The 28000-nt window shown below is 36.4% G+C and overlaps 4 protein-coding genes across 5 annotated transcripts; 1 reads left to right on the top strand and 3 right to left on the bottom strand.

Annotated features, from left to right (window-relative positions):
• Positions 1–10325: 10325 nt before the first annotated feature.
• LOC125609347 lies at positions 10326–12175 on the bottom strand. The gene is made up of 3 exons (XM_048780675.1): positions 11604–12175; positions 10855–11325; positions 10326–10740 (listed from the first exon to the last, which is right to left on the bottom strand). Exons 2-3 carry the CDS (start codon positions 11176–11178, stop codon positions 10666–10668), a joined length of 399 nt encoding a protein of 132 aa, XP_048636632.1. The 5' UTR covers positions 11179–11325; positions 11604–12175; the 3' UTR covers positions 10326–10665.
• A 1593-nt stretch (positions 12176–13768) lies between these two features.
• LOC125609346 (non-classical arabinogalactan protein 31-like) lies at positions 13769–21656 on the bottom strand. Of its 2 annotated transcripts, XM_048780674.1 has the most exons (3): positions 21401–21656; positions 20183–20496; positions 13769–14721 (listed from the first exon to the last, which is right to left on the bottom strand). In XM_048780674.1, exons 1-2 carry the CDS (start codon positions 21612–21614, stop codon positions 20192–20194), a joined length of 519 nt encoding a protein of 172 aa, XP_048636631.1. In that variant the 5' UTR covers positions 21615–21656; the 3' UTR covers positions 13769–14721; positions 20183–20191. The 2 variants fall into 2 exon arrangements, with proteins under 2 accessions (XP_048636631.1, XP_048636630.1); XM_048780673.1 differs by lacking the exon at positions 13769–14721 and having other exon boundaries at positions 20129–20496; positions 21401–21654.
• On the top strand, positions 19184–20014 carry LOC125609602. Its single transcript, XM_048781125.1, has one exon. It carries the CDS (start codon positions 19184–19186, stop codon positions 20012–20014), a length of 831 nt encoding a protein of 276 aa, XP_048637082.1.
• Positions 21657–22812: 1156 nt separating the features above from the next.
• LOC125609345 (homeobox-leucine zipper protein ATHB-14-like) lies at positions 22813–27797 on the bottom strand. Its single transcript, XM_048780672.1, has 18 exons — positions 27198–27797; positions 26523–26682; positions 26319–26437; positions 26149–26239; positions 25945–26040; positions 25739–25852; positions 25576–25659; positions 25337–25492; positions 25176–25250; positions 24999–25105; positions 24717–24912; positions 24444–24632; positions 24288–24368; positions 24069–24209; positions 23681–23994; positions 23490–23604; positions 23257–23406; positions 22813–23175 (listed from the first exon to the last, which is right to left on the bottom strand). The coding sequence occupies exons 1-18, from the start codon at positions 27410–27412 to the stop codon at positions 23029–23031; spliced, it is 2550 nt and encodes an 849-aa protein (XP_048636629.1). The 5' UTR covers positions 27413–27797; the 3' UTR covers positions 22813–23028.
• Positions 27798–28000: the final 203 nt, after the last annotated feature.

Genomic DNA, 28000 nt, shown 5'->3' with positions numbered 1-28000 from the left:
AGTTTTATTATGTACATATCCAAAGTAACTTACATACATATTTACAATTTTTTTTTTTGCATTAAGTTTATAGAAAAATAAAATTCTTAAGTCTGAATGTACACGTAAAAAACCTTCCACTGGATTGTATTGCAGATTTGCAGTATGTGCCGTAATTAATAGACAACAAGAGAAATCTCACTTGGAAACTCATATTGTCAATGCATTTTCTCTTTTATTTTTATTAGGAAATATTAACGCAGTTTAACGTTTCATTTAATTCAAAAAAAATATTCAAGATATCTAACAATTACTTTGTATACTACACAATCTTCGCAACAAACATCAAGATTAGTCACACACTTATTTTCCACCTTCAGTTTGCCCAGATGTTGATTTTAAAAGTTGTCAATTTATATGTGTGTTTCCAACAAGCCAATCTAAAAAGTATCAACTTTAAAAGTTGTGTCTTTTCATTTAAAATGATATATCAGCTTTCTAAATTAACTTTAAAAGTTGTGTCTTTTCCAATTTGAATAGTAACATTCTTTCAATTTAAGTATATTTATTTTGAAAAAACATGATAGTTACAACTTTTCAATCTGAAGATAGTTATTCAAAATAATATTATTTAAAAAAAATTATGAATAAAACATAATTTTAAAACTGTTTAATTTAAAAACATGATCATTTACACTAACTAATACACAACTCTTTAAACAAATAATTGTACAAACATATTTTTTGGGCTATTTAATATCATCAGAAACCTAATATGTCAAATAAAAAGGCATTCGCAACAGTGTTCACAACACACACATAACATACAAATATATTTGAAAAGTCATGAGTGCTAAAAGGTGCAACTATTGATTTAAAAATTAGAAAGATGCACCCGGTTGAACGGACACAACTCTAGGAGAAAGGTTTTTGTTTTAATAATTCTATTAAACCGTACGAGAAATGGATTTGCTCAATATAAGTACCTGATGGCTTTGAGAAAATTAGTATTAAAACAGAGCGGTTTGGTAAAGGTGTATTAATTGAGAGTATTAATTAGATACCTTGATGTGAATTCGAGCGCGTCGGCTTTACGTTGAAATAGGAGTGTCACCGTCGGAGTTGAAAATAACATGACCGACAAGTCGTGGAAGAAGGATTGCCACATAGGACTTTTAGGGTAATTATTGAACCGGGTCTTAAACATGTGCTTTAACTTTTTCTATATTATAACCATAAGTAACGTATTCAACATTCGCTTTAACTTTGTCTACGTTTTCAAGCAGAACGTCCAAACAAATGATCTCTGTACAGTTGCTGTATAGTTAACAATTAATGACTTTTTTATAGTTACGAGTTAGAAATTCGCTAAACTAGATTTAAACAAATTGTTTTTGAATTATTTTCCTTATATGGCTTTTAGAGAAGATTGGATTACTGCGAAGTGATGCTGCGAAAGATGCAATGAAAGAATATGGGTTTGATCAGAAAGTTATCAATGACACCATTAGAAAACTGTTAAATGTACAATTCCGTTCTTAAAAGTTACCATTACTACACTACCTAGAAATTGAAGCAGTACCTTATGTTAAGTCTCCTTCTCCAATAAGAATAATACCTAATATATACATGATTTCTATATATATATATCGATTTGGAATGCAAATAAGATGCAGCAAGTTTTAAGACCTTTATGTTTGTCTCTTTTAAAATAAAATACATTAATGCCCGATAAAAACAATGCTTCATCGTTGTTATTACAAGCGCAATCCTCTAAAAGTTATCATGCTTAGAAAGAAATTCCAAATTATATGGGGGCTTGAACATATTACTTATCAGTAGATTTTTTAAAACAAAAGATGATTTAGAAATTCCTTCAATTTCTTTATTTACTAATCTACAATTCCCAAAAAAATTATTGACTGATCGAAAACCTTCAATAAAATATTACACACAATTTCTTTAGGTAGTTCCATGATAAATGTTTTAGTTTGAAAATTCGTGGATTAAAAGAAGGATTTATAAACACTATAATGACTTGGAAAAGGTGTGGTTACAAAAACAAAATGACTTGGAAAAGGTATGAACTATGAACGAATGGTTACGATGGTTAAACCATAACTTTAATAAGTGTCCAGCCAATACTTGTTCGTAATTTGAATAAATAATGGGCTTCATAAATAACACTTGCCAACTTTATAATCTTTCTAACACACCTTCAGTTTTATAATAATATTATCTTCTGAATGAGTTAAACTAATTATATTTTCTCAAAAAAAAATTAAACTAATTATAACCGTTATATCTACTAATAATAGCAATTCCAATTAATTCCAAAGATTGTGAGTCCACTTATGTTGAAAAGTTGTGTTTTTTAAAAAAGAAGTGTAAAGGGTTGTGTCTTTTCTAAAAGTTCTATGTTGGAAGGTTGTGTCTTTTCCAATTAATTTCTAAGGTTGTGAATCCACTTATATTGAAAGATTGTGTCTTTTGAAAAAGTAGTGTAAAGGGTTGTGTTTTTTCTAAAAGTTCTATGTTGTAAGGTTGTGTCTTTTCCAATTAATTCCTAAGGTTGTGAACTTCAATTATGTTGAAATGTTGTGTCTTTTGAAAAATATGTGTAGAGAGTTGTGTCTTTTCTAAAAGTTATATGTTGTAAGGTTGTGTCCTTCTAAAAATAGTCTAAAAGTTGTGACTATTCACTAGTATCTTTTAAAAAGTGAGAAGTTGTGAGTATTAGAAGAATGCGACTATTCATATTGAAGGGTTGTGACTATTCAAATAGGCTTTAAAAAATCTATAATTAATCTCTCCCATGCATTTTTCAAATCAAATTTTCACTAATCTACTAATAATAAAATGGTAAAAAAAATAATGTCAAAGTTGCAACTTTTCATCTAAAACAAGGTGTCTTTTCTTCTCAAAGTGGGATTGCTTTAAAAAATATTGGTTTTATTTAAGTAATGTGTTAGTTTATATAATAAGTGTTTGTATTTTATAAGAACTCTCCCAAAAATTAAAAAAAAGATTATAAATGAGACGGGTCATATTAACGTAAATCAACATATATTTATTACAATATTCAATTTTCTGAATATTCATTTTCAATAAATAAAGCAGGTAGATAAATATACAAAATAACAATTACCAACATATAAATTATAATTGTTTAAAATTATAAACTAATAATTTTAATATTATGTCTTAAATAGGAAAAAAAATTATATATCATGCAAAAAAAGAATTGCATTTTGTTCAAAAAGTGGTTGAAGATAACTATCATGTGAAAAATTTTATGAAAAAACTTAAAAAAGGATGAAGACACAATTGTATGCAATATGTGTTTTGATAAAAAAAATTAAAGGGAACATTAAGGTTTATAATATATATATATATTTGAATACTTTGTAAATCATATTTTAATCATCAAAATTAAATTTAATTATTTATGTAATTTAATTTTTTTATCAGGCATATAAAATTATAAATTATAGATTATAATATATTCTTTATTAAATGAGTTTCCGTGCGATATCGCACGGGCTCTTTGCCTAGTATACAAAAAGATACACCATAATAACTTTAGCAAAAAGAAAAAATTAAAAAAATAAGATCGTAGAAAAGGAAGCTTTTGAACTTAAAAGATAAAAAAGGAATTAAGTGAGCATGTGAGAAACAAATATTGGGGAAAAGGGAATAATGAGTTATATATGGTACAAAAAGATACATTTTTACTATATGTAAATATCCCAATTTTATGCTTTCTTAGAATGTTTAAGAAAGAATATAGTGATATATTCGTGACATTTACTAATACCACTAGATTTTGACCCGCGTTTTCAAAGCGCGGAATCGATTCTTTTTAAAATTTTATTTAAATTAATAAATATTTGTCTAATCTATAGTCAATTTTATAATCTTGTCTTCTTTATTTTTTTATTATATAATAATAAATTTGTGTACTAATTAATTAGTTAAAAGATTTTAAAATGGTAAATTTCTACTCAATAAATTTAATCATATTGTGATTATATATTTGCTAAGGTTATTTATTTACAATTTTAACTTATTAATTGAATATTATATGAAAAATGTAATAGACATTACGTTTTTCATTCTACATATTTTTAAATAATGCATAAATTTTAAATTATAATTACACAAATATTAAATAATAATTATGTATTTAAATTGACTTATAATTGTTTTAAAAAAAAATAGTGTTGGACTTCTTTGACTTTAAGTTTTTAAATTATTGGGCTGTTTTGTTTAGTTGGACTGAAGCAATGTTGGGCTTTTAATTTCTGAAAACCATTAAAAACAATTGAAAAATTTATGGAAATTTTTGTAATTAATTGGAAAAGTCAGGGGCATAATTCTAAGAAAGATTCTGCTTTAATAGTATAGATAAGTGTAAACATTCCGAATTTTCACTGGTTAATGCTCCTTAATGAGAAAATATAAAATTTCCAAAATTCTCTGACTAACCCACAAAAATCTAAACTTAGTGTCGACAATACAGTATAAATATACGAGTAAAATTGACTAGGAGGTTACAAGAAGAAGAGAAGAAAAATTAGAAAGACCCAAAGGCTTGGTGGTTTGGTCAAGAAAAAATGGATACAGGTTACATCCTAACCATCGTCTTTGTGGCGCTCATCATCATCTCGGCTATTGTTGCTGGCTTGTATTGCGCCCCAAAACTCATCAAACGGTGTTGGGGCGATGAATAACTCATGTTACCAATTATCTAGCTATGTCCTTTTTTGTTATTTTTAAATGACCTAAATAGCAGATCGATGCTGCGACTTTGCAAAAATTTATCGTTGTTCTTCCATTTAATAATGTTTTCGCTATGATATTGTAGCTCTATTATATTTTTATGATTGAATTATTTTTATTTATATATTGCAGTGATATATATAATTCACTAGGTGATAATCCGCGCCCTGCGCGGAGTAAATAGACTTAAATAGTTTGTCACTTTAAATATATAGGTATTACAAAGGTAAAAATCATAGAAAAAATATTGTTACATTTTATATAATAAAGGATTCAACAAAATTGTGTATGCCTATATGAACCCTTGTTCGGAAACTCGCTAGGCGCTACGCGTGCGGCACACCCGGGTCTAGCGATTTATTGAAAAATCGGAAAAAATCGGGGAGTACGCGGGGCGGAATTTTTTGTATTTTTATACATATAATACCATATTTTATACATAAAATTAACATTTTAAGATGCAGTCACTATATAATATGGTTTCATAACTGTACAAAGAATTTACGTAGCCAAAGTAATTTTTGATGCATTGTAAATTGAGAAAGTGAAAGGTATGATCATTGGAATCTTCAACCAGGGCAGGATTCGACTTCTTCTATATATTGTTATGTTACTTTTTACCTTTGTACGGAATCGCGCTACGCGTTATCCGTGCGGCAATCCCGAATTGTTAAAAGATCGAGATAAAGTCAGAGTATACTCGGGAGTAATTTTTAGTGAGTTTATAGTTGTAAAAATATATAAAAGATTCATCAAATACCAAAATAGATAATATAAAAACAAAAATCAAAAAATAATACACTCACAAAAATTACCAAAAATATATATAGTTTGGATCATGAGACTAACATGCAAATTAAAAGTATAAAGACTTATTATTTACGGTTAATGTGTTGGGCTTATGAATATTACAACTAATTGGGCCTTTAGAAAATAAACTGAAAATCGTGAAGTCCTGATAATAAGCTTGAGGAATGTCGTCTTCTTCGTTTGGATTGATTTATCGAACCACCGGACATGCAGAAACAACCACGGTATCAATCATCAACGGTATCATGTGTACAACTTCGAATCATATGTTTATGCAACACTTCCGGGCTCATTATTTTTTGAGAATCACGCTATTGTTGTAATTCTAATTGATCTGAGATTCCGAGTTTTTACTTTTTATACGCCGCGTTCTTTAATTCTACGGTCCAGGCGGACATAACTCACCTCACCGTATAATGATACCGATCACCCCTGACTCGCCACGGTGCAGCTCCGATCACCGTATTCTCGGCCGCAAAATCGGTGACTCGGCCGAGTTTTAGAACAAGGATATAAACTAAGCTTAGACTTTTTTTAAAAAACTTGTGTATTTGTTTTGTTAGCTTGAAGTATATTTAGTGGAAGTGGATCCCTAAGAGTAAGCAAAAATTCATATAAAATAAATTATGAAATAAAGATAAACGAAACATTGACAATATAATTATTGTTTTCATAATAAATTATAAAATATAAGATAAAACATAGGATAAGAAATTGACTAATAAAATATGAAAAAAACAAAATATAAGAAAACAAAATAAATTAAAATTGATTAAAAAGAACTTAATATTACATTCAACATTCAAAAGATTGTAGAAACTTACATTTGAATCAATGAGAACCATTTCAATGGTTAGGCCACCAGGAGCAGAATATTGCTTCCACAATCGAAAAATACTAACCCTCACTCTCCACATTGTCTTGAAAGGTTTCAAATCGGCAACGGAGTTAAAATCCGCCATGAGTGTTGTGCTTGCAAGAATGTTTGTTGTAAGGATGTACTGAGAAATAGACAATGGTGAGGAAATATTGTAGCTAGAAGGTCTTGTATTTATATATGCAAGGAGTAAGTCTAGGTAAATAATGATAGCCAATTGCCATCTTTATTCGCGTAATTCAAATTAATATTGATTTCCCAAAACTTTCCATAATTATTTTCGTAATTCAAATGTACAGCGGATTCATTGGAATATTATAGAAAACAAACAGATATAGTTGTCAACGCAAATAAATTTAAAATAAATCAGTCTTGATGAAAAAAATGTCTATATGATTCTGTTTTGACTGTAATTTTTCATTACCAAAATCGTATAATATTAATGAGGACGTTTAAAACAGTAATTAGTGTCTTTTTAGCTCAAAACATTCCTAAATTGGAATATTACGAAGATCATTCATTGTCACGCAAGTAATGCTAAGTGACAATGCCCTCACGGTTTTTGGAAAGTTCAGGGCGCATGAATAAATGCCATAATTGCAGGTTAAGAATACTAGGGATTTTCCCGGGCTACGCCCGGGGTATTCGTATAATCTTTAGTTGTTTAATTTTTTTTTACACTTATAAACATAAACCTTTGAGGCATCAAAATAAGAATAAATTGTATCCGGAGCTGATTAATTAACAATTAAAGACTATTTTATACACTTATAAATGACAAAGATTATTTTATATTTGTATAAACCGGAGGTTTATTTGATTGTTATACTTTGATCGTTTAAGTAAAGTACCGGATTTTATAATCAAATATTATATTTTGCAGGCAAGGATTATCACATGTTTATATTTGTCATAATTTGAGGTACTTTATAAAGTACCTTGTATATACAGGCAACCGAACCCTTGGAGGTCCGATCACGAACGGGACTGCCTCTGAGTGCCTTGATGCAAATCAACATTGAAGAATTCCTTCTCTCCTCTTCCCACTAAATTAACTATTCAGCTGAAGAATTCCTTATATGTTTATATTGAAATGTCTAATAAAATAGCCGGTTATTTTGACCGGTTCCGGTTACTTTACCCTTTAACTATATCACTTTAATTTTTTTTCACATAAGATCTCAATCTTTTATACAGTAATTAGCTGCTCCAATATAGCTCGTATTACAAATTACATCATAAGTTCTCATTTCTTTGTCGCTATTTTCCTAAGAATTTCCTTAATTCTTTTAGTAAACATTTGATATTAAGATGGAAACAGAAGTTTCAAGTTGTTTGCAACGGATATTTATAACTTCGTCGCATAAAGTAACAAAACTGAACAATTACACTTATCTCTCAAGCACTCCAGTAATCTTATTCTTTATCACATTTTATCCTAATCACATTCATCACCCTTTGCAATCTTCATCTTTAGCTTTGCCTGTCCTTCTATGTAGTATTCCATCAGGGAGTCGATCTCTGGAAAATTTTAATCAGTGATGGGGAGCATTGCAGATTATGGTGATCCATCTCAACTGGATCTCCCCGGCAGAATATTTTTCTTTTAATGTAAAGAACACCTGCAAAGAAGAAACACTGGCTTGTATTAGCCTTACTAAGTTTTGGGCAGAACATCAGCACATAAAGTGATATGAAATTGCAGCCATACATTCTGTAAGTGAACTGACCAATTCCTGATTGCAGTTAGAGAAGCCAACCGGAGATCAAGGGCCCATATATATTTTCCCTCAAAGAATAGGACCCTGCAGGAGGGTTTTGCATTACAATCATGGGAAAGATATGCTCACCTCTCATTATGAGACTGATAACTCCCATCTGAGCACCTGTCACAATCTTATCTAAAAGGCTGATCAACTTCACAACCGTAGCTAGAAGGATTTTCGGCCACCGACACTAATAAAGGAAAAGCAGTCAGTTCCCTTCTATCAAAATAATAAGAAGAGGATGAACACCAAGAATGTGCATATCCTGGAGGACGCAACACTGTACCAGTCACATGCCCCAAACTTATGCTCGGATAGTTTCCCCATGTATGATTTTAGAGCCACTGAATGGTTCTTGCAGTACTCTCATTCTCAAGTGTTGTAGGATCTCTTGGATATCAGGTGGAAGGTTGAGAACTTCAAGTCCTACACACAATGACACCAAATCGTTACAAACGGTGAGAGTCACTGACACATAGGCTTTAAAAAATGGATTTGTCACCGACAAACCAAAAAAAAAAAACAGGATCTTGATGACAGTTGTTAGATAGATTGGGATGATGCTTATACCAGTCATATAAAAAAATATATAGCTCTAAACATGAGTCATGCTTCAGTTTCCTTTTGCTAATCAGTTGAAATTGTTCATTATCTGGTTAACCGTGATCTGAAACAGTTTAGATGGTGCAGAGATACAAACTGTAAGAGTAATAAAAATTTGTTGATGAATGATAACCTTATAGATTTTTAAGCCGAAACCACTTGGCAGTACATTCTGAGATGGTGCCCTAGAAGTGATTGTCACTTACCCTTCTGCAGCTGAAAGCAGACAAACAGTTTAGAGGACTGTAAAATTGATCTTCTTGGACTACTTATAGGTTTTCTTGACAATCCCGTCATTAACTGAGGTGAGCATTCGTAAGTGTCAAAGAATTTCATACAATAGAAAAGCAAAGCATATATAAAGTCGAGGAAATGATTCAAGAGTTAAGTTTTAAACCAAAAAGCTTTCAGTTCAATCTAGGTGTCAGCCATATATACTACAATTCTTTCAAATTATTCCCCTGACTCAATCCAATCAAGAAAAATGATTCGAATTCACACACTGACACACATAAACAATATTCTTATTGAATCTTTAGAAAGGTATTCATATATAAATATATATATGTAAGCTAACTAACCGAATGAAATTTTGACTATGGTCCTCGGTGGTCGCGGTGGAGCTCCGACAGGATCGAAACACGGGTTACGCTTTTGACTATGGTCCTTGGTGGTCGCTGTGGAGCTCCGACGGGATCGAAACATGGATTACGCTTCTAAACTAACATTCCTTCGTATCTTATCCCTGCTTAAATAGAAAGGAGATTATGTGGATGGAAAACAGTGATATGATCTTGCAGTTATTTTTAAGAATCAAGCTAACATCAATGAATCACCCATAAAGAATCAGATGAAATTATTTTCAGCAGAATGAATAATGAATGGAGTAGACACAAACCTGATAAATCTTTTTGCTTTTGGAACCGTAGAATTCAAGATTTCCGGTGGATCTAACAAATTTCATGGCCATGACTTTATCTTCTTCTCCTATAGAGGAACGCGATTCTGATCGCATGAAAGATTGGACAAACTGTTTTAAATAGGAGTAGTGAAGGGAGATGCGAAGAGGAGATTGGAAAGACGCTTCAAGTTTCTGGAAAAAAATTGGGAAAGATCGCAAACATGAAAAGAAGAAGAAACCTAATGTTACGTGGCAAAAAGAAGGTTTTTTATTGGTTGTTTTTTTATGCTTACGTGGATAGGTTTAATGGAGCTCATATATCTTTTTTAGTATTAGTATAGATATTTATTCTGTTAAAAGTTATAAATAATATTTGTACTAATAATATTATTCATGAAAGTGCTTTTGAACAGATTATTTTTAAAATTGAAAAAGGAGGTTAGGTCGTAGAAACGTGCTGTGAAAAGAAATCAGAGGTAAAACATTTTACAAAAAAAAAAAAAAAAAAAAAAATCCCGAAGTCAAATTTTTAAGCAGCAAACAGAGCATAGTATATACCATTCTCTTCGAATTTACGGATTCATCGCAAACCGAAGCAAAGAACAGATAATATCAACTTTCAATATTCAGACCAGAAATGACAAAATAAATAGATAAAAAAAATCTATGATTTCATGTTTCCACTCTTGTTCTTCGAATTGTTGACACTCTCTCCACTATTATTGTTACTGGATTACAAAAGACTCTAAAACATACACAGAGATTCACCTAAAACCTCCTCGTCAAAACCCCACAAACACATAACTGAATCTACTTGTCGTCACCGGAACGCGGTGAAGCACCACCACCAGCCTTCTTGGGAAGAAGAAGGTTGTGAATGTTGGGCATCACACATCCGTTAGCAATCGTCACATCCCCAAGCAACTTGCTCAGCTCCTCGTCGTTCCTCACAGCCAACTGGATATGACGTGGCATCTCGTCTTCTTGTTGTCCCTCGCCGCGTTTCCAGCCAATTCAAGAACCTACACAGATCCAAAAATTCAACAAAAACCCAAAACCGCTTTACTAAATCACGGTTTAACTAAACTGAACCTACACAGACACAATTTCGGAAAAGAAAAAGAAAAAGACAGAACCTCGTATTTGAGGCGTTTCATGGAAGGAGACCCATCTCCCATAGTCCCTTGCATCAAGACGCTAAGTACACCGCTAGCTTCTCTCCAGTTTCTCTGGCGAAGCAGCTCACTAAGGATCTTCGGCAACCGTTTGAGGTAGTTGCATCGGGTACTACTTCGCTCAAGCAGACTCAGAAGGTAAGACGGTTTCGCCACGCAGAGGACGGTTCTCTTGAACTTTCTATCTAAGGCCTCGGCGGAGCTAACCACGCGACGACGGTGCTTATGGTCTTTGATTGTGATGTCGTCATCAAGCTTCTCGGTCTTCACTTCGCTTTTCACCATTGCCTTATCTTCGATTGAGTTCAACAATAAAAGGGAAATTAGGGTATCTCTCCGCCGAATCGAGAATCAAGCGACGGGGTGGTTCCGGCGATACGTATCTCTCCGGTGAGAAGCGATTCCCGCGGCAAGTGTGTATATATACAGAATCTGCAGATGATAAACTCTAGGCTTAAATAAGATACTCAATTGGGCCATTTAAATGGGTTTCTTAGCGAGGCCCAAATATCTTTAGCCCAACTATATCATAAGCATTAACCGAAATAATGTGAACTTAACCTTTTAACCGACAAATCCTGAAACCGAAATTGGAAAAACTAACCCAAATTTTATTTGGTTTCGATTCGGTTTATCTCCTTTTAAAATCCTGAACCGAACCAAATTAATCCTAAACTGAACCTACCAGATCTAAAGAATCGAGAAATTACCTCCGCAGCGAGGTACGCGAGAACGGCGGCGAGGTAAACCGGAGCTCCGGCGAACGCGTACTTGCCGTTTTTCAAGAACCGGGCGATACGACCGACGGGGAACTGGGCTTTGCTGCTCCGAGACGTCGCCTTCTTGGCAACGCGGGATCCGAGAGTTTTACCACAACCCGCCATTGACTCAGTGAAAACAATTAAAAGCGAATTTGAGGAAGAAGTGTACGAAGTTGTGCAGTCAAGAGAACGATCTCAAGTAAACGGTACCGTTGACATCGAAGAAGCCATGCGAAATCAACATCTCCTGCTGCATAGCATCAGAAACTTGGGTGGCTGCGTGTTTCGGAGGGGCTTTCCGGGAAGAAGGCTTTGACTTAGAGATACCTTTCTTTGTTGTATGCTTGTAGAAACCTTTTCTCCTCGTGAATAGCTAGGAGATCGATGATCTATTGAAGAAGAGGAAACGATGGATCTAGGAGATAGAGGATCCGCTCAATAGTGGAGATGTGAGAGGAAATCATCGACTCAGTCTCAGGTTCTAGGGTTTCTCTTGGTCTGGGCTTTTGGGACAAATAGTTCAGTTCACGGATCAAAAAAAAACAGCCCAAACACTGGCCAAGACGGTGTGACGTGGCAAAAACCAAGTTGTTCATTGGTTGATTTTTTAATCTGACGTGGATAGGCTCAATGGAGCTCATATATCTCTTTTAATATAGTATAGATATTTAAATTGCTTTGAATCGGATTCATTACACTAAGTTGCCATAAAACTAACCAATAGTATATTGCATTGATAAATATTGCATTCGTAATTGGTTATCTAGACAAGTAATATATATGGATCTTAAAAGGAGTTTCCATAATTCGTTATAGTACATGCATCCATTCGTTATATTACATGGATTGTTTGATGATATCACTTGGATTATATTAAAAGGAGTTATTATATTACATGTAACACGATGTAAAGAAAAATGAATGGATTGAAACTTAAATATCAAGAATCGATTATGGAAATGACGTTCTTGTTAATAATACACAACATACTATAACTTTATCAATTTTTAAGAAATTCTATTTTTACTTAAAAACAAAAAGAAAAATCAATTATTTCATTAACAAAATTTTGGTTTATATACGAACCGGGGTTTTGCTGGTTCACTGGGTCGGCGGTTCCCGCGTTTTTGACGGTTCGATAAAAGTTTTTAATCGGTTCAACTTTAGTTGGGTTCTGATATTTACCCAATCCAGATTATTTTTGGTTCATGGTTCAACCCGGTCCGACCGCTGGTTCGGTCCGGGTTTAAAAACGCTGGTTTATAGTTAATTTGATTGTTTAATTTATTTTAATAGTATAAAATTTAAACAAAAATGATGGAGTGGGACACAAATTGTTATCAAATCTTTATTATTAAAATTATTAATTTTTATATATAGATTAATTATATTTGTTAATTCCGTAATTTTTATTTAAGGAAAGAAAGGAAAATAGTAGTTATACACTTTAATAATTTAATGATTAGTTTAATGAAAAATATAGTATATATTTAGATTGACAACATATTTTTCTAAAGATTCTGAAAATCATCATGGTGATGAGACGTGACTACACTCAAATGTTGTAATGCTCCTCAACTAATATATAAAAGATAAAATTTATTTAAAAAAAAATCTTATATTATTGGTTATGTGTAACTGAAGTATAATTTGTGGAAGTAAATCTATAAGAGTAAACAAAATTTTCGCTCTAATTTGAAGTTAAAAAATTCCTTAACACACATATACTCAATTAACAAACCTCACATTATGTAAACAATATAATGCTCATATTATATAAACAAAGCAATACCCTTAAATGTAGTGTAACGAAGTCACAGATTTAAGACATTTACTGTAATTTAAAAGATTGCATTCTTAAACTTACTTTACATATAATCTCTGGTCACACAAATTCGGTGATGGAAAGAAAAATCAATTAATTAAATAATTATCTGAAATTGATTCCATAATTTGAACAGATCACTACTCTTTTTAAGAGATGTTACAACTCAAAGTTTGAACAAACCCATATAGATAGTCAACATGATAAACTAGAATATTGAGATAATCAAAGCACGACATTAAACTTACGGACTTTTAGCAAGGGATTTAATTTAGACTGATGTAACACAAAGTTTCACATTAATAAAATTCTTTATTTGCTTTCATATCATATATTCAAAAATAATTGTATAGTTAACCGATGCATTATGCGTATAATTTTGCTACATAACAAATAACCCAAGGTCAGGTGGATTAATATACAAACATATACTCTCGAGCTTAATATAACTTCTTTTAATGTTAAAGCTTTATAAAAAGTAAGTTATGGTCAAGTAATTTATTGTCGAGACAAAACCACGAAGAGAAAATATGGGGTTAAGGTTGGTTTATATCAATGGCAATACATGTAATTAATCTAGTGAGAAGAGGGTTTTTAATTAAAGGTTGTGAGAAGACCTCATATGATGATACCTAAGTAATGGCATTTTGGTTAATCACACATAAAAATAAGGTTAGTTAATAAAAGTGTTTCTCAAATAATAAAAAAGGGATCTCTTATCATTAGCCCAACCTTTGAACTCAGCAAAAACAACACTGTTGTTTACACTTTTGTTTGCATTAATGTGTAATGGTATGCTCTTACTGATGATGATAGGACGATAATCTCTAATTAAAGAACTACAGTCAAATAGAAGAATAGAATTTTCAAAAACCACTATGTCCATACATACATCGTCATCTCCAAAAAGAGCTCATGAGATGATGTCAATACTTAATAGTATCAGCCTGCCTATAACTCTTTAGATGACCTAAAGACATGGTTACGATAGCATTGTACCACCGATTCACCGTGGTACACATTATAAGGTTGCCTTACAAAAAAATGGTTTGTCAGTTGTGAAGAAGAGATAAACGATAAGGATACGAAATCAAACACACTAACAATCTCAAAATGTCTACCAAGACAAGCTTCAAAACGTGAACATACTAAAAAAAAAAAGCAAACACGACGATAGAAACATTTAAAGCACTAGTGAGAGATAGTCATAACAAGCAAGCACACACATACATAAAGAAGAAAGTCGAGACTTAATGAAAACAACATACTAAAAAAGAAAAACGCACCGTTTTGCTCTCTAAGGCGATTTCCAGTGCAATTTCTAGGGCACCGCGCCCACCTTCTCCCTACGTCACCGGTGTTGGCCCTGGCCTCCGACGCCGCCTCGTAACCCATGGCCAAGAAAAAGCGAACCCAGTTCTCTCCCCTCACCTTAAACCTTTCAAATCCCGATGCCTCCTCTGCCTCCTCCAAATTGCCCCCGTCCAAAAGCCCTCATCCACCTGTCGATTCCTTGATGCATAGCAGCCGAAGTAACGCTGATGTGCAGACTAGGCCGAAACAGACTCCCCCTGCAACCGGAAACCTAGCGGATCCCGCTCCCGGTGCAATCCCAGATCCCGTTCCTGGAGATGGTCCGACAGCTCGTGTCGCACCAAAACCCTTGTGGCGTGACGTAGCTTACGGCTCATCTCAGAAGATGCAGAAGAAAGGTGAAGCCTTTGTTCTTGACTCCGGTGAAGCCTGTGTAGAGATTCCAAACTCAGTCATAACCAAGAATCAGCATCGCTGGGAAAACTTCATCATAGCCCAGTTTAATGGCAGAGCGCCATCACCGCGTACTCTTCATGCCATTGTGAATGGCATCTGGAGCAACAGGCTTAAGAACATAACTGTTTCGAAGCTTACCGCAAGGTCTTTTCTCATAAAAATCCCCTGTCCTCTCACCCGTAAGAAGGTTCTGGATCAGGGTATGTGGCACATTGAGAATCAAGCAATGTTTGTTGCAAAGTGGGAACCTGGTCTTCAACCGGAGACTCCAGAACTAACTGCAGCCCCAGTTTGGGTTGATTTCCATGGTGTTCCACCACACTTTTACAATGAAGAAGGTTTGGAACACATTGCTGGTCTTGTTGGGGACCCAATAGTCCTGCACCCCTTAACTGCAAGCATGACCAACCTGGAGGTGGCAAGAGTTTACACCATTGTCGACCCGTCCAAGCCACTCCCTGAAGCGGTCAATGTCTGCTTCCAATCTGGTCATATACAGAGAGTTTTGGTGACAAGCCAATGGCTCCAACCGATATGTACTCACTGTCAAGAGGTGGGCCACTCCATTAAGAGATGCCCGACTGCTCCAATCACTTGTACGATCTGTAAATCCACGGGTCATGAGACAAGTGTCTGTTCTCGCAGCAAGTCAGACCCAACCAAGTCCGACCAGGAAACTGCGACGAAGAAGAAGAAGAAGAAGCAAAAGCGCAAAAGAGCGGCAAAAGCTGTTTTTGTTCCTACTCCTGATCTCACAGGGGCACTTGTGATAGACATTGGGTTAGACAAGCTAAAGGAGGCTACTGTTCAGAACTCTAAATCCTTAGCAGCAGCTGAACAAGAGAAGAATCCTGAAGGGGGGAAGAGGATACAAACCTCCTCCACTTCCACTTCCTCATCTTCATCCGAGGACACAGCCTCTTCAGAACCTGATACTTCGGAATACTCTTCAGAGGAGGCCTCCACTTCTAAGGAAGAGGGTGAGTACACAACAGTAGTCTCCAAGCGGAAGCAGAAACTTTTGATACAGCAACAAAAGAAGGCTAGTTCAAGCAAGAAAAAAAGTCTACCCCGGGGCGCACGCCCCACCCCCCCCCCCCCCCCTCTTAGTTTTAGGATAGAGTGCTTCTGTTGGAACGTTAGAGGCTTCAATAAATCAGTTCGGCGAAGAAGTTTTCGGAAATGGTTTCGGCGTAATAATTTTCTTTTTGGTAGCTTAATTGAAACTCGGGTTAAAGCAGTCAGAAGTCAGAAGTTTATCCAGTCTACTTTTCCTGGTTGGAACGCGGCTGCAAACTATGAGTATGCAGAGCTTGGAAGGATTTGGGTTGTTTGGGCCCCCCAAGTGAGTGTTTCTATTCTTCAAAAGTCGAGTCAGATGATCACCTGCCTGGTAAAGTTGCCTCAAGTTGAAACGGAATTTGTGGTCACCTTTGTCTATGCGGTCAATTGTCGTGTTGGGAGAAGGACTATGTGGGCAGACCTAATACATCTATCTGGTAACCCGATCATAGTTGATAAGCCTTGGATGATTCTTGGAGACTTCAATCAGCCTCTGAACCCTGAAGATGCATCAACTGGCGGTACTAGGATCTCTGGAGGAATGGAGGAGTTCAGGGTCTGCCTTCAATCTGCTCAACTAGCAGATCTCTCTTTCCGTTGCCATCATTACACCTGGTGGAACAAACAAGACGATAACCCAATAGCGAGGAAACTTGATAGACTTCTTGTCAACGATAACTGGCTGGCTGCCTTCCCGCTCTCTTACGGGGAGTTTAAAGAGCCAGAATTCTCAGATCACTGCCCTACTTGCATCCACTTTGGAGGTCAACTGACTAGGAAGCGTCGGCCCTTTAAATTCTCAAACTTTCTCCTTGACAATGAGAACTTTCTAAGTTCGGTAGGGGATTTCTGGAGTAATACCTACGTTTCAGGAACTTCTATGTTTATCATAAGCAAGAAACTGAAGTGTCTTAAAGGGATTATCCGGAACTTCCATAGAGACAACTATTCAGGAATCGAAAAAAGGGTTAGTGATGCGGCTCCAGTCCTCGCGGAGTGCCAGCAGAGCTTCCTCAATAACCCAACAGCCATTCTTGCTGGATTGGAAAAAGAGGCACACTCGCGATGGATGACGCTAGCTCTAGCTGAGGAAAAAATTTTCTGCCAAAGATCAAGAATCCAGTGGTTGAAATATGGAGATAGTAACACTGCTTTCTACTTCAAAATGGTAGCAGCCAGACGATCCTGCAACCAGATTCATTTTCTCATTGGCAATGATGGTGGAAGAATTGAAGAAAAAATAGAGATTGAGAATCACTGTGTCGATTTCTTTCAGGACTTGTTGGGCAAGGAATCACCTCCCCTCTCAGCACCAGACTGCGACCTTATAAGCTCTCTTAGTGCATTCCACTGTACAACTGAGATGAAAAACATGCTGATAGCGGAGGTCTCTGCGTCAGAGATTAAGGAAACAGTATTTGCGCTACCTATTCACAAGGCTCCCGGGCCTGATGGATACAACGCGGAGTTCCTCAAAGCGACATGGGCTGTTACTGGACCAGAGATAACTCAGGCTGTCCAAGAGTTCTTCCGCAATGGTAGGATGCTAAAACAGTGGAACTGCACAGCTATCACTCTCATTCCAAAGAAGGTGAACGCGGACAAAATATCTGACTTCAGGCCTATATCTCTCTGCAATGTCTTATACAAGATTATTTCTAAGATCATTGCAAAGAGACTTGAGTCGATTCTCCCATCAATGGTATCTCCTCATCAATCAGCGTTTGTCAAAGGGCGTTTGCTAATTGAGAATGTCTTGCTGGCTACGGAAATGGTCCAAAAATTCAACCAGAAAAATGTATCTAGCCGAGGAGTTCTCAAAGTTGACCTTAGGAAAGCTTTTGATTCTCTGCGGTGGGATTTCATACTGCAAGTTCTGAAAGCAGCTCAGTTCCCGCACATCTTCATTAACTGGATTCAGCAGTGTATCACAACCACAAGCTTCTCGATCAATGTTAACGGGGACCTCTGTGGCTTCTTCCAGGGGGCGCAAGGGGTTAGACAGGGTGATCCGATCTCACCATATCTATTTGTCATCGCAATGGAGGTGTTTGGGAGATTGCTGGCAAGGAAATACGAAGATGGAAGCATAGGATATCATCCTAAGGGCCATGACCCCAAAATATCTCATCTTGCCTTTGCTGATGATGTGATGGTGTTTTTTGATGGTTCTCATGCCTCACTAAACGAGCTAAACTCAACTCTGGAAACCTTTCATCGGCTCTCTGGCTTGGAAATGAACAGAGAAAAATCTGCGCTATATACAGCTGGAACAGATGAAAATGATCAGGAAAGTCTTGCGGCATTTGGTTTCACACAGGGATCATTTCCTTTTCGGTACTTGGGTCTCCCTCTTACTCATAGGAAGCTTCGGAAATCTGAGTACTCACCACTGCTGGACTCAATCTCAAACAGATTCAACCACTGGACAACCAAGGCCTTATCCTTTGCTGGTAGGTTGCAGTTAATCTCATCGGTTATATACAGCACTATCAACTTTTGGACTTCAGCGTTTATGCTACCAAAAGGTTGTATCAAGCAGATAGAGAGTATGTGCAATCACTTCTGTGGTCTGGGGATATTGCTAAGAAACATGGAGTTAAGGTAGCTTGGAGCACTATATGTCAACCTAAAGAAGAAGGAGGATTGGGGCTGAGGGATTTTAGTCTCTGGAATAAAACCCTTAACCTGAAACTTATTTGGCTCCTCTTCTCCAAATCTGACTCCCTGTGGGTCGCCTGGATGAGAAAGCACAACCTAAAAGATCATAGCTTCTGGAGCGCCCCGGCTACGGTCAACAGCTCCTGGATTTGGAAAAGTCTTACCTCCATGCGACACCTAGCTCTGAAGTTCTTGAGATGCTCTGTGAGAGATGGTGACATGCACTGCAAAGTTCTGGTTTGATCATTGGTTGCCAACAGGACCTCTACTCTCCTTCGTAGGGCAAGATGGTCCTCTCATGATGGGAATACCTATGTCAAGCAATGTAGCAGAGGCCTGCACCGCCACAGGATGGAGACTGCCTTCACACCGGGTGAGACATAGGAGAGTAGCGGAAGTGCGTGACCACTTAACTGCCCATCCTCTCCCTACTCAATCTCAAGGCCCTGATGTGTTCTCGTGGGAAATTTCAGGCATTGTGTCCTCTGACTTCTCCTCGGGTTTAACTTGGGAACACCTACGACCAAAACATCCTAAGCTCCTGTGGACTCAATCGGTTTGGTTCAAAGGTTGCATACCAAAGCATGCTTTCACATTTTGGGTAGCTCATCTCGATAGGCTTCCAGTCAGGCAAAAACTGGTAACATGGGGCATGGATGTTCCTGACACTTGTGTGCTATGCAATCGGCTTTCTGAAACCAGAGATCATTTGTTCCTGGACTGTGAGTACAGCAAAGATATATGGGCTAAGCTGTTCGCTAAGCTGGGGGCTTCTCCTCTGCGGGTAAGAACTTGGGCAGCTCTAGTTAATTGGTTGCAGGCTGCCAGAGGGAACCGGCTTTTCACAATTAAGCACATAGCAGCCCAGGCTACTATTTATCTCATATGGAGAGAAAGGAACTCAAGAATGCATGCTGGGAATCTTCAACCTCACTCTGTTGTGTTCAAACAGCTGGATCGATGCGTACGGGACATTGTTCTTGCCCGCAAAGATAGGAAAAGGTTCAAGACCATGCTTTCCATCTGGTTTAGATTCGACTAAAAGATATCGACTTTGAGTAAGTCTCTGAAGCATGCTGCTTATACCGAGTTAACATTAGGCTTTTTTCCACCTTTTTTTTTGGGTCTTTTGTAACTTTTTAGCTTCGCCGAGCTGTTGTAAAACGTTTCCTTTTTGGTATAAATTCAGATTTTATCAAAAAGAAAGAAAGTCGAGACTTCAACGAGTACAGGCCGGTTCGAACGCGAAGGGACCAACAGAGAATAAAACGTAGTCGCGTTCAGCTATGTTGATTGATTTAGAAGGCTTAAGCCTAGCACCGGTGGTTCCACTGTTGAGCTGTGAAGGAACGGTGCATGTAGCAGCTGCGGAACCAGGATTCGTGGGCCAAGCCCGGCACGTGTGGAAAGCGTAGGAGGTGAGTTTATTCGGAGCTAACATGAAGAAGTATCCGTTTTTGTCCGTCTTTGTCTCCATCGTTACACCTCTCTTTGTGTTGTTGCATGCAAGCTTTACAGTAGCTCCTGTAGTGTAGTCGAAACATTAATAGATATCAACTATTCAATGATTATTACAAGCTTGATTTAAAGATTTAAAGGAAAAAAAGAAAAAAAAAACAGTCGTATAGAAATTAAAAGGAGTAGAAAAGGAGGAAAATAAAATTTTGTGCATGCATGCAAGCCAATAGGACGAAAATCGTTTTGTGCATGAAAGCCAAGTGGCACGAGAGACTCGACGAATGTGTTACACAAATCATGATATATTATTATTTCTTTTTAAGAGGTCATTGGTGTGAATTTTTGAAAATGCATTTACCTAACCTTTTTTACTTTAGTGAAATCTACCTTAAGATACCAGACAATAAAAACATGTTTATTGCATGTCTCTTAAAATAGATTTGACCTCTTAAATTTTAACTAAAAATACTAAAAGACATCTCTTAAATAAGAGATATAAGATTCGGTCTCTTAACTTTTTTAAGCTAAAAAACCGAATCTTATATTACATTAAGAACTCCAACCTAAAAAACATGCAATAAACATGTTCAAGTGCTTTTAATCACATCAATTTGTTGGATTAATATCATTCATTCAAATTATTTCATAGGAAAATCAGTCTAACAATGCATGCATGGTAAGTAAACGAGTCTTTAAACTAAATTCATCAGACTAATCTCTTTGAATAAAAGTTAATTAATCCAAGATTTTTGCAGCCATAAAGTTTGATGTGATGTATTTTTTGCGAGAACGTAATGCACGCATTGTGAAGATTGTGTCATGGAAGTAAACCTCCTAAACATGCAACGATGAAAAAAAAAACGAAGACAAGGTCAATCCAAAGCTCATGTACACTTATAAAGTTATAGATCTACGAGATTACAAAATAATTAGAAAAGTTAAAAGAGACCAGAGATTATAATGTAACAACCTTGAAGAGGAGATGCTTCTAGGAGCGTATCAATGCCGGAGTACTTGCAAGACTTGCAATAAACCATGCCTTGAACGGCCACAAGTCTACGGCTCATCTTTGCCGCCGGTAGAGTCACTGGAGAAGCGGATGAGACTTCATTGGTGTAGATGAAGGTCAATGAGATGTTGAAAAGTAGAAGATATCTGAGAGCTTTTAGTACTGAAGTTCCCATTTCTGTTCTTTGTTTTAGTGATAGTGAGTGAAGCAGGATGTTCTCATTAAAGGCCATATTTAAAGCACTAAAATCATATAGGCCAGGGACTACTTGTCTAGTTGTCATTGGTGATTAAAATCATATAGGTTTATTATTTTTTGCATTAAAAATTACCCAAAAAATGAATTTCGAAACCCATAAATAAATACTAGAAAATGCACCATGTATTCGTAGTAAATAACTGCATATGATTATTTTTATAAAATATACCACCATATTCTCCATTGATGCCAGACGTCAAACTGAGAAAAAAAAACAGAAATGATGATCATATCTCACTATTTATAATACTTTTAAAAGTTCAATCCGTGTTTTGTGACAACTACAGTTGAAGACTATGCTAATTTCCTTTAGAATATAAATGTTATTGCGACATTTTTTTTTTGGCTACACTCTTTTGCCAAATTGGTCACTTGGTATAGAATGCAAAAACATTTAAAATGTATTCACTAAAATAGACAGCTACGGGGGAGAACTTTTATAGGTTTTTTCTTTCTCAGCTTATAGGCTAAAGAGAGGAGGGAGGCATCATCAATTCATCATCATTTAATTTTCTTATGAGAGATAGGATAGATACGATCTCAATTTAAATTTGTGAAATTTATAGATTCATTTACTGTGAAGATTTCATGCAGATCCAATCTTTAAATAATTTGCAGTGCTAGAAACGGCTTCCACAGCTTACCTAGCACCTATAAAACTGGACCACCCTGCGCTCCTCTCCCAGAATACACGAATATAACATCATTCCTTTCAATAAAATATTATTTATTCTCTAAATATTGATATACGACTCCAAAATACAAACCTATCCCATTTATTTTTGTTACTTAGATATAGATGAAAAGTTGCCAAAAAAGAATATAGATGCAAAGTTATGTCCCATGTGTAAACAAATTTATTTTCTCAATTTCATTTATCTAATTCACATTACTGAACAAATTTAGTTCGTAAAATGAACTACATATACCCACTTATTAATGAGATATTCCAAATTTTAAATAGTTTCTTGTCTGAAATTTTGAGCTCTTTTTTCTTTATGATTTTTGTTTAACTACATGCAGCTCAATATGTCCAACATATAACAACTACAAGTCAGAAATAGTTGACAAAAGAAAATGACAAGATTAAAAAAAAACTCTTGCAAAAAGCAAACTAGCACAACAAAAAAAGACTTAATAACATCGTAATAATAATATCCGGCCATAACATACGAACAAGAAACAATCCATAAAGGATCATAAATAAGTCATATTACATATTAGTCCCTGAATTTCAAAACACTGTTTAGCATAATAGCACCCTAACTTTAACATCTTACATAATAACCTTCCATGGGAAGGAAGTAACCTGGTCTTCCTTACTCTTCTCTTCAAACGAACGACCAATTCACGAACATGAATGCTAAGCAATGGTTTGACTCATCGTCTTCAAGAACTTTCCACACTGTTGCCTGCTCGTAAGATACCAATCTCCCCATGCTTGATGCACACACACCCGCAGGAAGATGAGCATATCCCTACACAAAATAATCAAGATTCCGAGTCAGAATGATTTTTCGAGATAATGGCAAAAGAATCATCAAGTAAACAGAAAAAACCTGTTGCATGATCTTGGGGAACTCGGAGCAAAGAGCTTTACGACCAGACTCGTCGAGGGTCTTGTCTAGCATTATGTCTTGAAGAGCTACAAGAGTAGTTTCCAGCATGTCTAAACCGGTTTGGTTTGCAAATGTGAAAACCGGTGAAGCCTACAAAAGAGATATTGTCACACCCATCTCAAAAAACTGGAAAACATGTCCTTAGAAGCAAAGACATGTAGTCAGTCACTTACGTTTGTTTTGAGCGAGCAGCACAGGATTGCATCAGTGTGGTTCCAGAGTTGACGCAGCAATGTGTCACCACTGGTTTGAGAATCAGACCCAAAGAGATCTGCACCAGTGTGAACCCTACAACAGCCAATAAGAAGAGGTTTAAAACAAATAAACACTTAACTAGCCACAAAACTAAAATGCTAATTAGTACCTGTAACTCCTTGAGATCCAACGGACGAGAGTGAGAGCTTCAGGGGACGTGGGAGCAGATACTGGACTGATACTAGAACCAGGACGAGGAGCAATGGCTAGAGCAACCCTCTGAATAGATCCCACTATGCTTCTCACGTACTGACGTGCCATTGAAGCAACACTGTCTCTAGTGTGGTTATCAAACGTGAACTGGAATGCTATGGTCACTACCGACCTAAAGTTACAACCGTTTGTGTCAGCTTCACTTCCTTGACGTGTTGATCCTTCTAAAGCCGATGCTAAATCCAACGTACGGTTTGCAGATGCACCGTTCTATATGACAGTGAAAGATTAGATTATTGCATCAGAATATATATATTTAATTAAATGAGATTTTGATATATTACCGGGGTTGATTTATGTTCAAGAGGTATGACTCGGAAACCAGAAGGAAGCAAAGGTGCATCATCAGCAAATGATTCATCAATAGGAGCAAAGACAAGCTGTGCACAACCTCCAACCACGTTTTCATCAACACCACTACAAAGCTGTGGAATGAATCAAATATCAAAAATGTCAACAAGGGAACCAACGAACTTTGACAATGTGAAACCATGAGGTCGGACCTGAAGCAAGTACATATCACGAGCTAAACCCATGTCTTCAGGTGAGTAAGCATGACCTTCAAGTCTAACCACTTCAAGAAACTGAAACAAGAAAATCAAAAAAGGTTACAAAAAAAAAGTATTTAAGAAAGAGTGAAGTTGTTTAGTCATTAGCACCTCTTCATGTTCAACTGTCTGTGCTAATGGGAGAATGACTTGGTTACTCGGGAACCCACCAGCTCTAGCGCAAGGAACAGCAAAAGGACTAGCTCTGAGGGATGCAGCAGCATAAGCATCCACACCATAATCAGCCCACTCAGAGCGGTGTTCTCTAAGGAATCTAACCAGCACAGCAGATGGAACGTTCTTGATTCAAGAAAGAGATAACAAGTTAGTTAAACTAAAGACGAAAATATAGTAAATAAACTTATTCCTCTATCCGACATGTACCTCCAATAGCATAGATGCCTTAGCACAAAGAACACCACTACCAAAGCTTGGGAGGAACGAGCTACCGTAGTGAGACGGCCCACCAAACTTCCCAGGAGACAAGTTTATCATAACACTAATATCCTCTGCACCGTCATTACTACCCAGTGGTGACCATCCATCATCCACAAAACCATTGACAGCATCATTGAATCCCCTGAAGTTTCATTCACTTAAAACAATTAGAAAGAGAGAGAAAACAACAAACTCTTGGCAGCAATAGAGGTGATACTTATTACTTACCGACAGAGTTTTTGACTGAAGGTTCTTAAGACCGCAGGTTGCCGCCCTCCACCGTACTGAACTTCTCCACTTGTCTCTTGTGCAATTTGCCTTACATGCCTCAGAGCCTGGAATAAATAAACCAAACATAAGAACCACAAACATTATCCCAAGTTATTCAAGGTTGCTGAAACTTACAGCAACGGTCATTTTCTGAGCAAGAATCTTTGAAGATTCATAGAGAGGCCTCATGACTTCAGGGACACTCCAAGCCTAGGGAAACCAGAAATGAATAAAGTCAGGAACATATTTATTAAACAGAACTGATGTGTTTTGAAACTATTTGGCTCGTTGCTTACATCCAAATCAACATGGTCAACAATGTGGACAATGGAACCACCACCATCGCAAGGACGGATGAGAAACCCGCTTGGTCGCATTTCAGCTCTCACAAAGCTTGAAGAAGGTGGTCCATTGGGGCCACCAGTTGTAGAAGTAAGCGACCTTTCACAAACCTGAAGACAGTGATAGAAAGCATCATGAAGCAGTTTCAAAAAATAGAAACCATAAAAATAAAAAATAGATCTAAAAAGCTTACCACATAGCTACCATCTTCTAAACATGTGCTGTATCTCAGCGTCCAAAAGTCACGAGCTGCTGCTAGTATCGTTGGAGCATACATCTGATAAGATCAAAGTGGCAAAAGCTTAGGAAGTCTTATGAGGAAATGCAAATAGGAGACAACAAGAACTGAGATGGACCTGCGTGTATATAAGCTCGATAGTTCCACCGTTTCCAGCAGGAATCACACTCAGAGTATCCACACATCGACAATCACGGAGCCAAGATTGACGATCTTTGAGGATTTCAGCAACCTACAGTTTTTTGTTCAAATCAAGATTTGACTAGAACTCTATTTTTTTCTCTTACTTGCAGATACAAGCAAATGAAACAATGTCACACTTACCTTCATGGGTTCTAAACTCACGAGGCCGCAGGCACGTGCTGCAATTCCGCTGCAGTTGCGCGAAATAGAGACGATGCCAATAGAATCCGGACCAGGCTACAACCAAATAAAAGAAAGGTTCATCAAAACAATATTAATTTTATGTTGTCACATAATAATAAAAGAAACAGAAATGAGATTAATACAACTTGAAGAGATTATTACCTTCATACCAATCATCTGAACCCAGTCAACAGCAGTTCCTGTAGCCTTGGAAAGGAACTCTGCGAGGGCCTCCTCTGCTATCGAAAGGAGACTAAAACCAAAAAAAAAAAAAAACTGTAACAAAGACTGAAGATATAAATCAAGAAGCTGAGAGATGTAAAAAAGCTCACCCAGCTGGGTTGTTAGCATCACGTTGCAGATGCTGAGGATGATTAGAGTTTTGCTGTTGATGTTGCTGACCACTTACGACCACAGACTCACAGCTGTTGTCTGTGGTCGTCCCAGAAGCCTGCATTCCAAATAAAAAGGTAACAACTATAAGCAAAAAAAAAAAATAACAATATGATAATAAGACTAAAGATGAAGAGGTATACAGTATGGAGTTGGTGTTTCATGTGGCCATTCTCGTAGACCAAGTGGGAAACTTGCTTCTGAAGACGATCATTCTCTTCCATCAAGAGTTTGTTCATGGCGTTAAGCTTTCTGTTGACTGTTTGGAGACGAGCAGCTTCTTTCCTCTGCTTCTCTCGGCATCTAAAATCAACAAATCAAATGAAAGCTTCAATATATTTGTGCTAAGATAAATTTAAATGTTGCATGTGTGATGTGAATAAATGATAGTCCTTGAACAGTTAATGTATTTTCCAATTATTCAAATACTTTCTTGTTTGACGGAAATAAATGTTACCAAATGAATTCAAAGACAAATTTATTAGAAGTCACTTTCTTGTTTTTAAAGTTTTAACAGTGTCAAAGCTTACGCAGAACAAAGTTACCTGCTCTGGGAGATTTACAGGACATGGATCTACATTAAATTTCAAAACACAATGATCACTAAGATCCAAAAATAAAGAATCATAATTTTCAGATAAAACCAATGAAAGAAAAATTATTAAGCAAGGAAAAAAAACAAATTTTGATGTCTTCTTCATACACTTAAATACAAAAAAAAAAAAGATAATCTTGGTAAGAAAACGATAAATCAACCAGAAGGAAAAATAAAAAGAACGTAAGATTTAAAAATAATAATAATTTGTTTGTAACTTCACCTGCGGTTCTGAAACCAAACTTTGATCTGTTTGGGCTCGATGTTGGAGAGAATGGGACACTCTCTAATGAGTTGCTGTCTTCTGAGAGAGCTAGGCTTAGGACACTCAGTGTAAACTCTCTCAAGAGCTTCAACTTGCTCCGGCGTGTACCTCACATACTTGCCGGAATCCAACCCTTTATCCGGCGACTCTCTGTGCATCGTGTGGACCATCATATCTCAAACAGTAAAAACAAAAGTCGAATTTACGAAGACCCAGATGGAGATTCAAGTTAAAGAATGAGACTTTCGAGGACTCCTAGGTTTTTTTTTGGTTTAGTGTAGTTGATAGGTTCTTTTCAAGGGTAGGCTCTCTGGGTAGAGAGAGAGCCTCCACTCACGTTCATGGTGGGAAAAAAAAAAGAGATTGAGATAGGAAAAAAAAGAGAGTTCTTTTTGTTTTGTTTATTATTCTTTTTGTGTGTGATTCCTTTCGGTTATATTTTGTTTGGTGGAAGAGAGAAAACGCCAGAGAGCAATGGCGAGAGGAAGGAGAAGAAGATAGATAAGAGGAGGGAGGAAGCAAAGTAGGGGTCTTTATCTCATGCGCCAATCTCGAGATCCTTTTAAGACATGTACAAAAAATGTTCAGCTGTAAAAGAGATTACTTTTATTTTCTTTTGTGTGGCGCGAGAAGGAAGAGAGAGAGAGAGAGAGAGAGAGAGAGAGAGAGAGAGAGAGAGAGAGAGAGAGAGAGAGAGAGAGAGAGAGAGAGAGAGTGGACTATACAAGAACACAAGTGCACAAAGGTAAAAAAAAAAAATC

This window comes from Brassica napus, chromosome A5 (genome assembly GCF_020379485.1).
Source record: "Brassica napus cultivar Da-Ae chromosome A5, Da-Ae, whole genome shotgun sequence".
NCBI classification, from domain to species: Eukaryota; Viridiplantae; Streptophyta; class Magnoliopsida; order Brassicales; family Brassicaceae; genus Brassica; species Brassica napus.
This window is presented reverse-complemented; position numbering and strand designations above follow the sequence as displayed.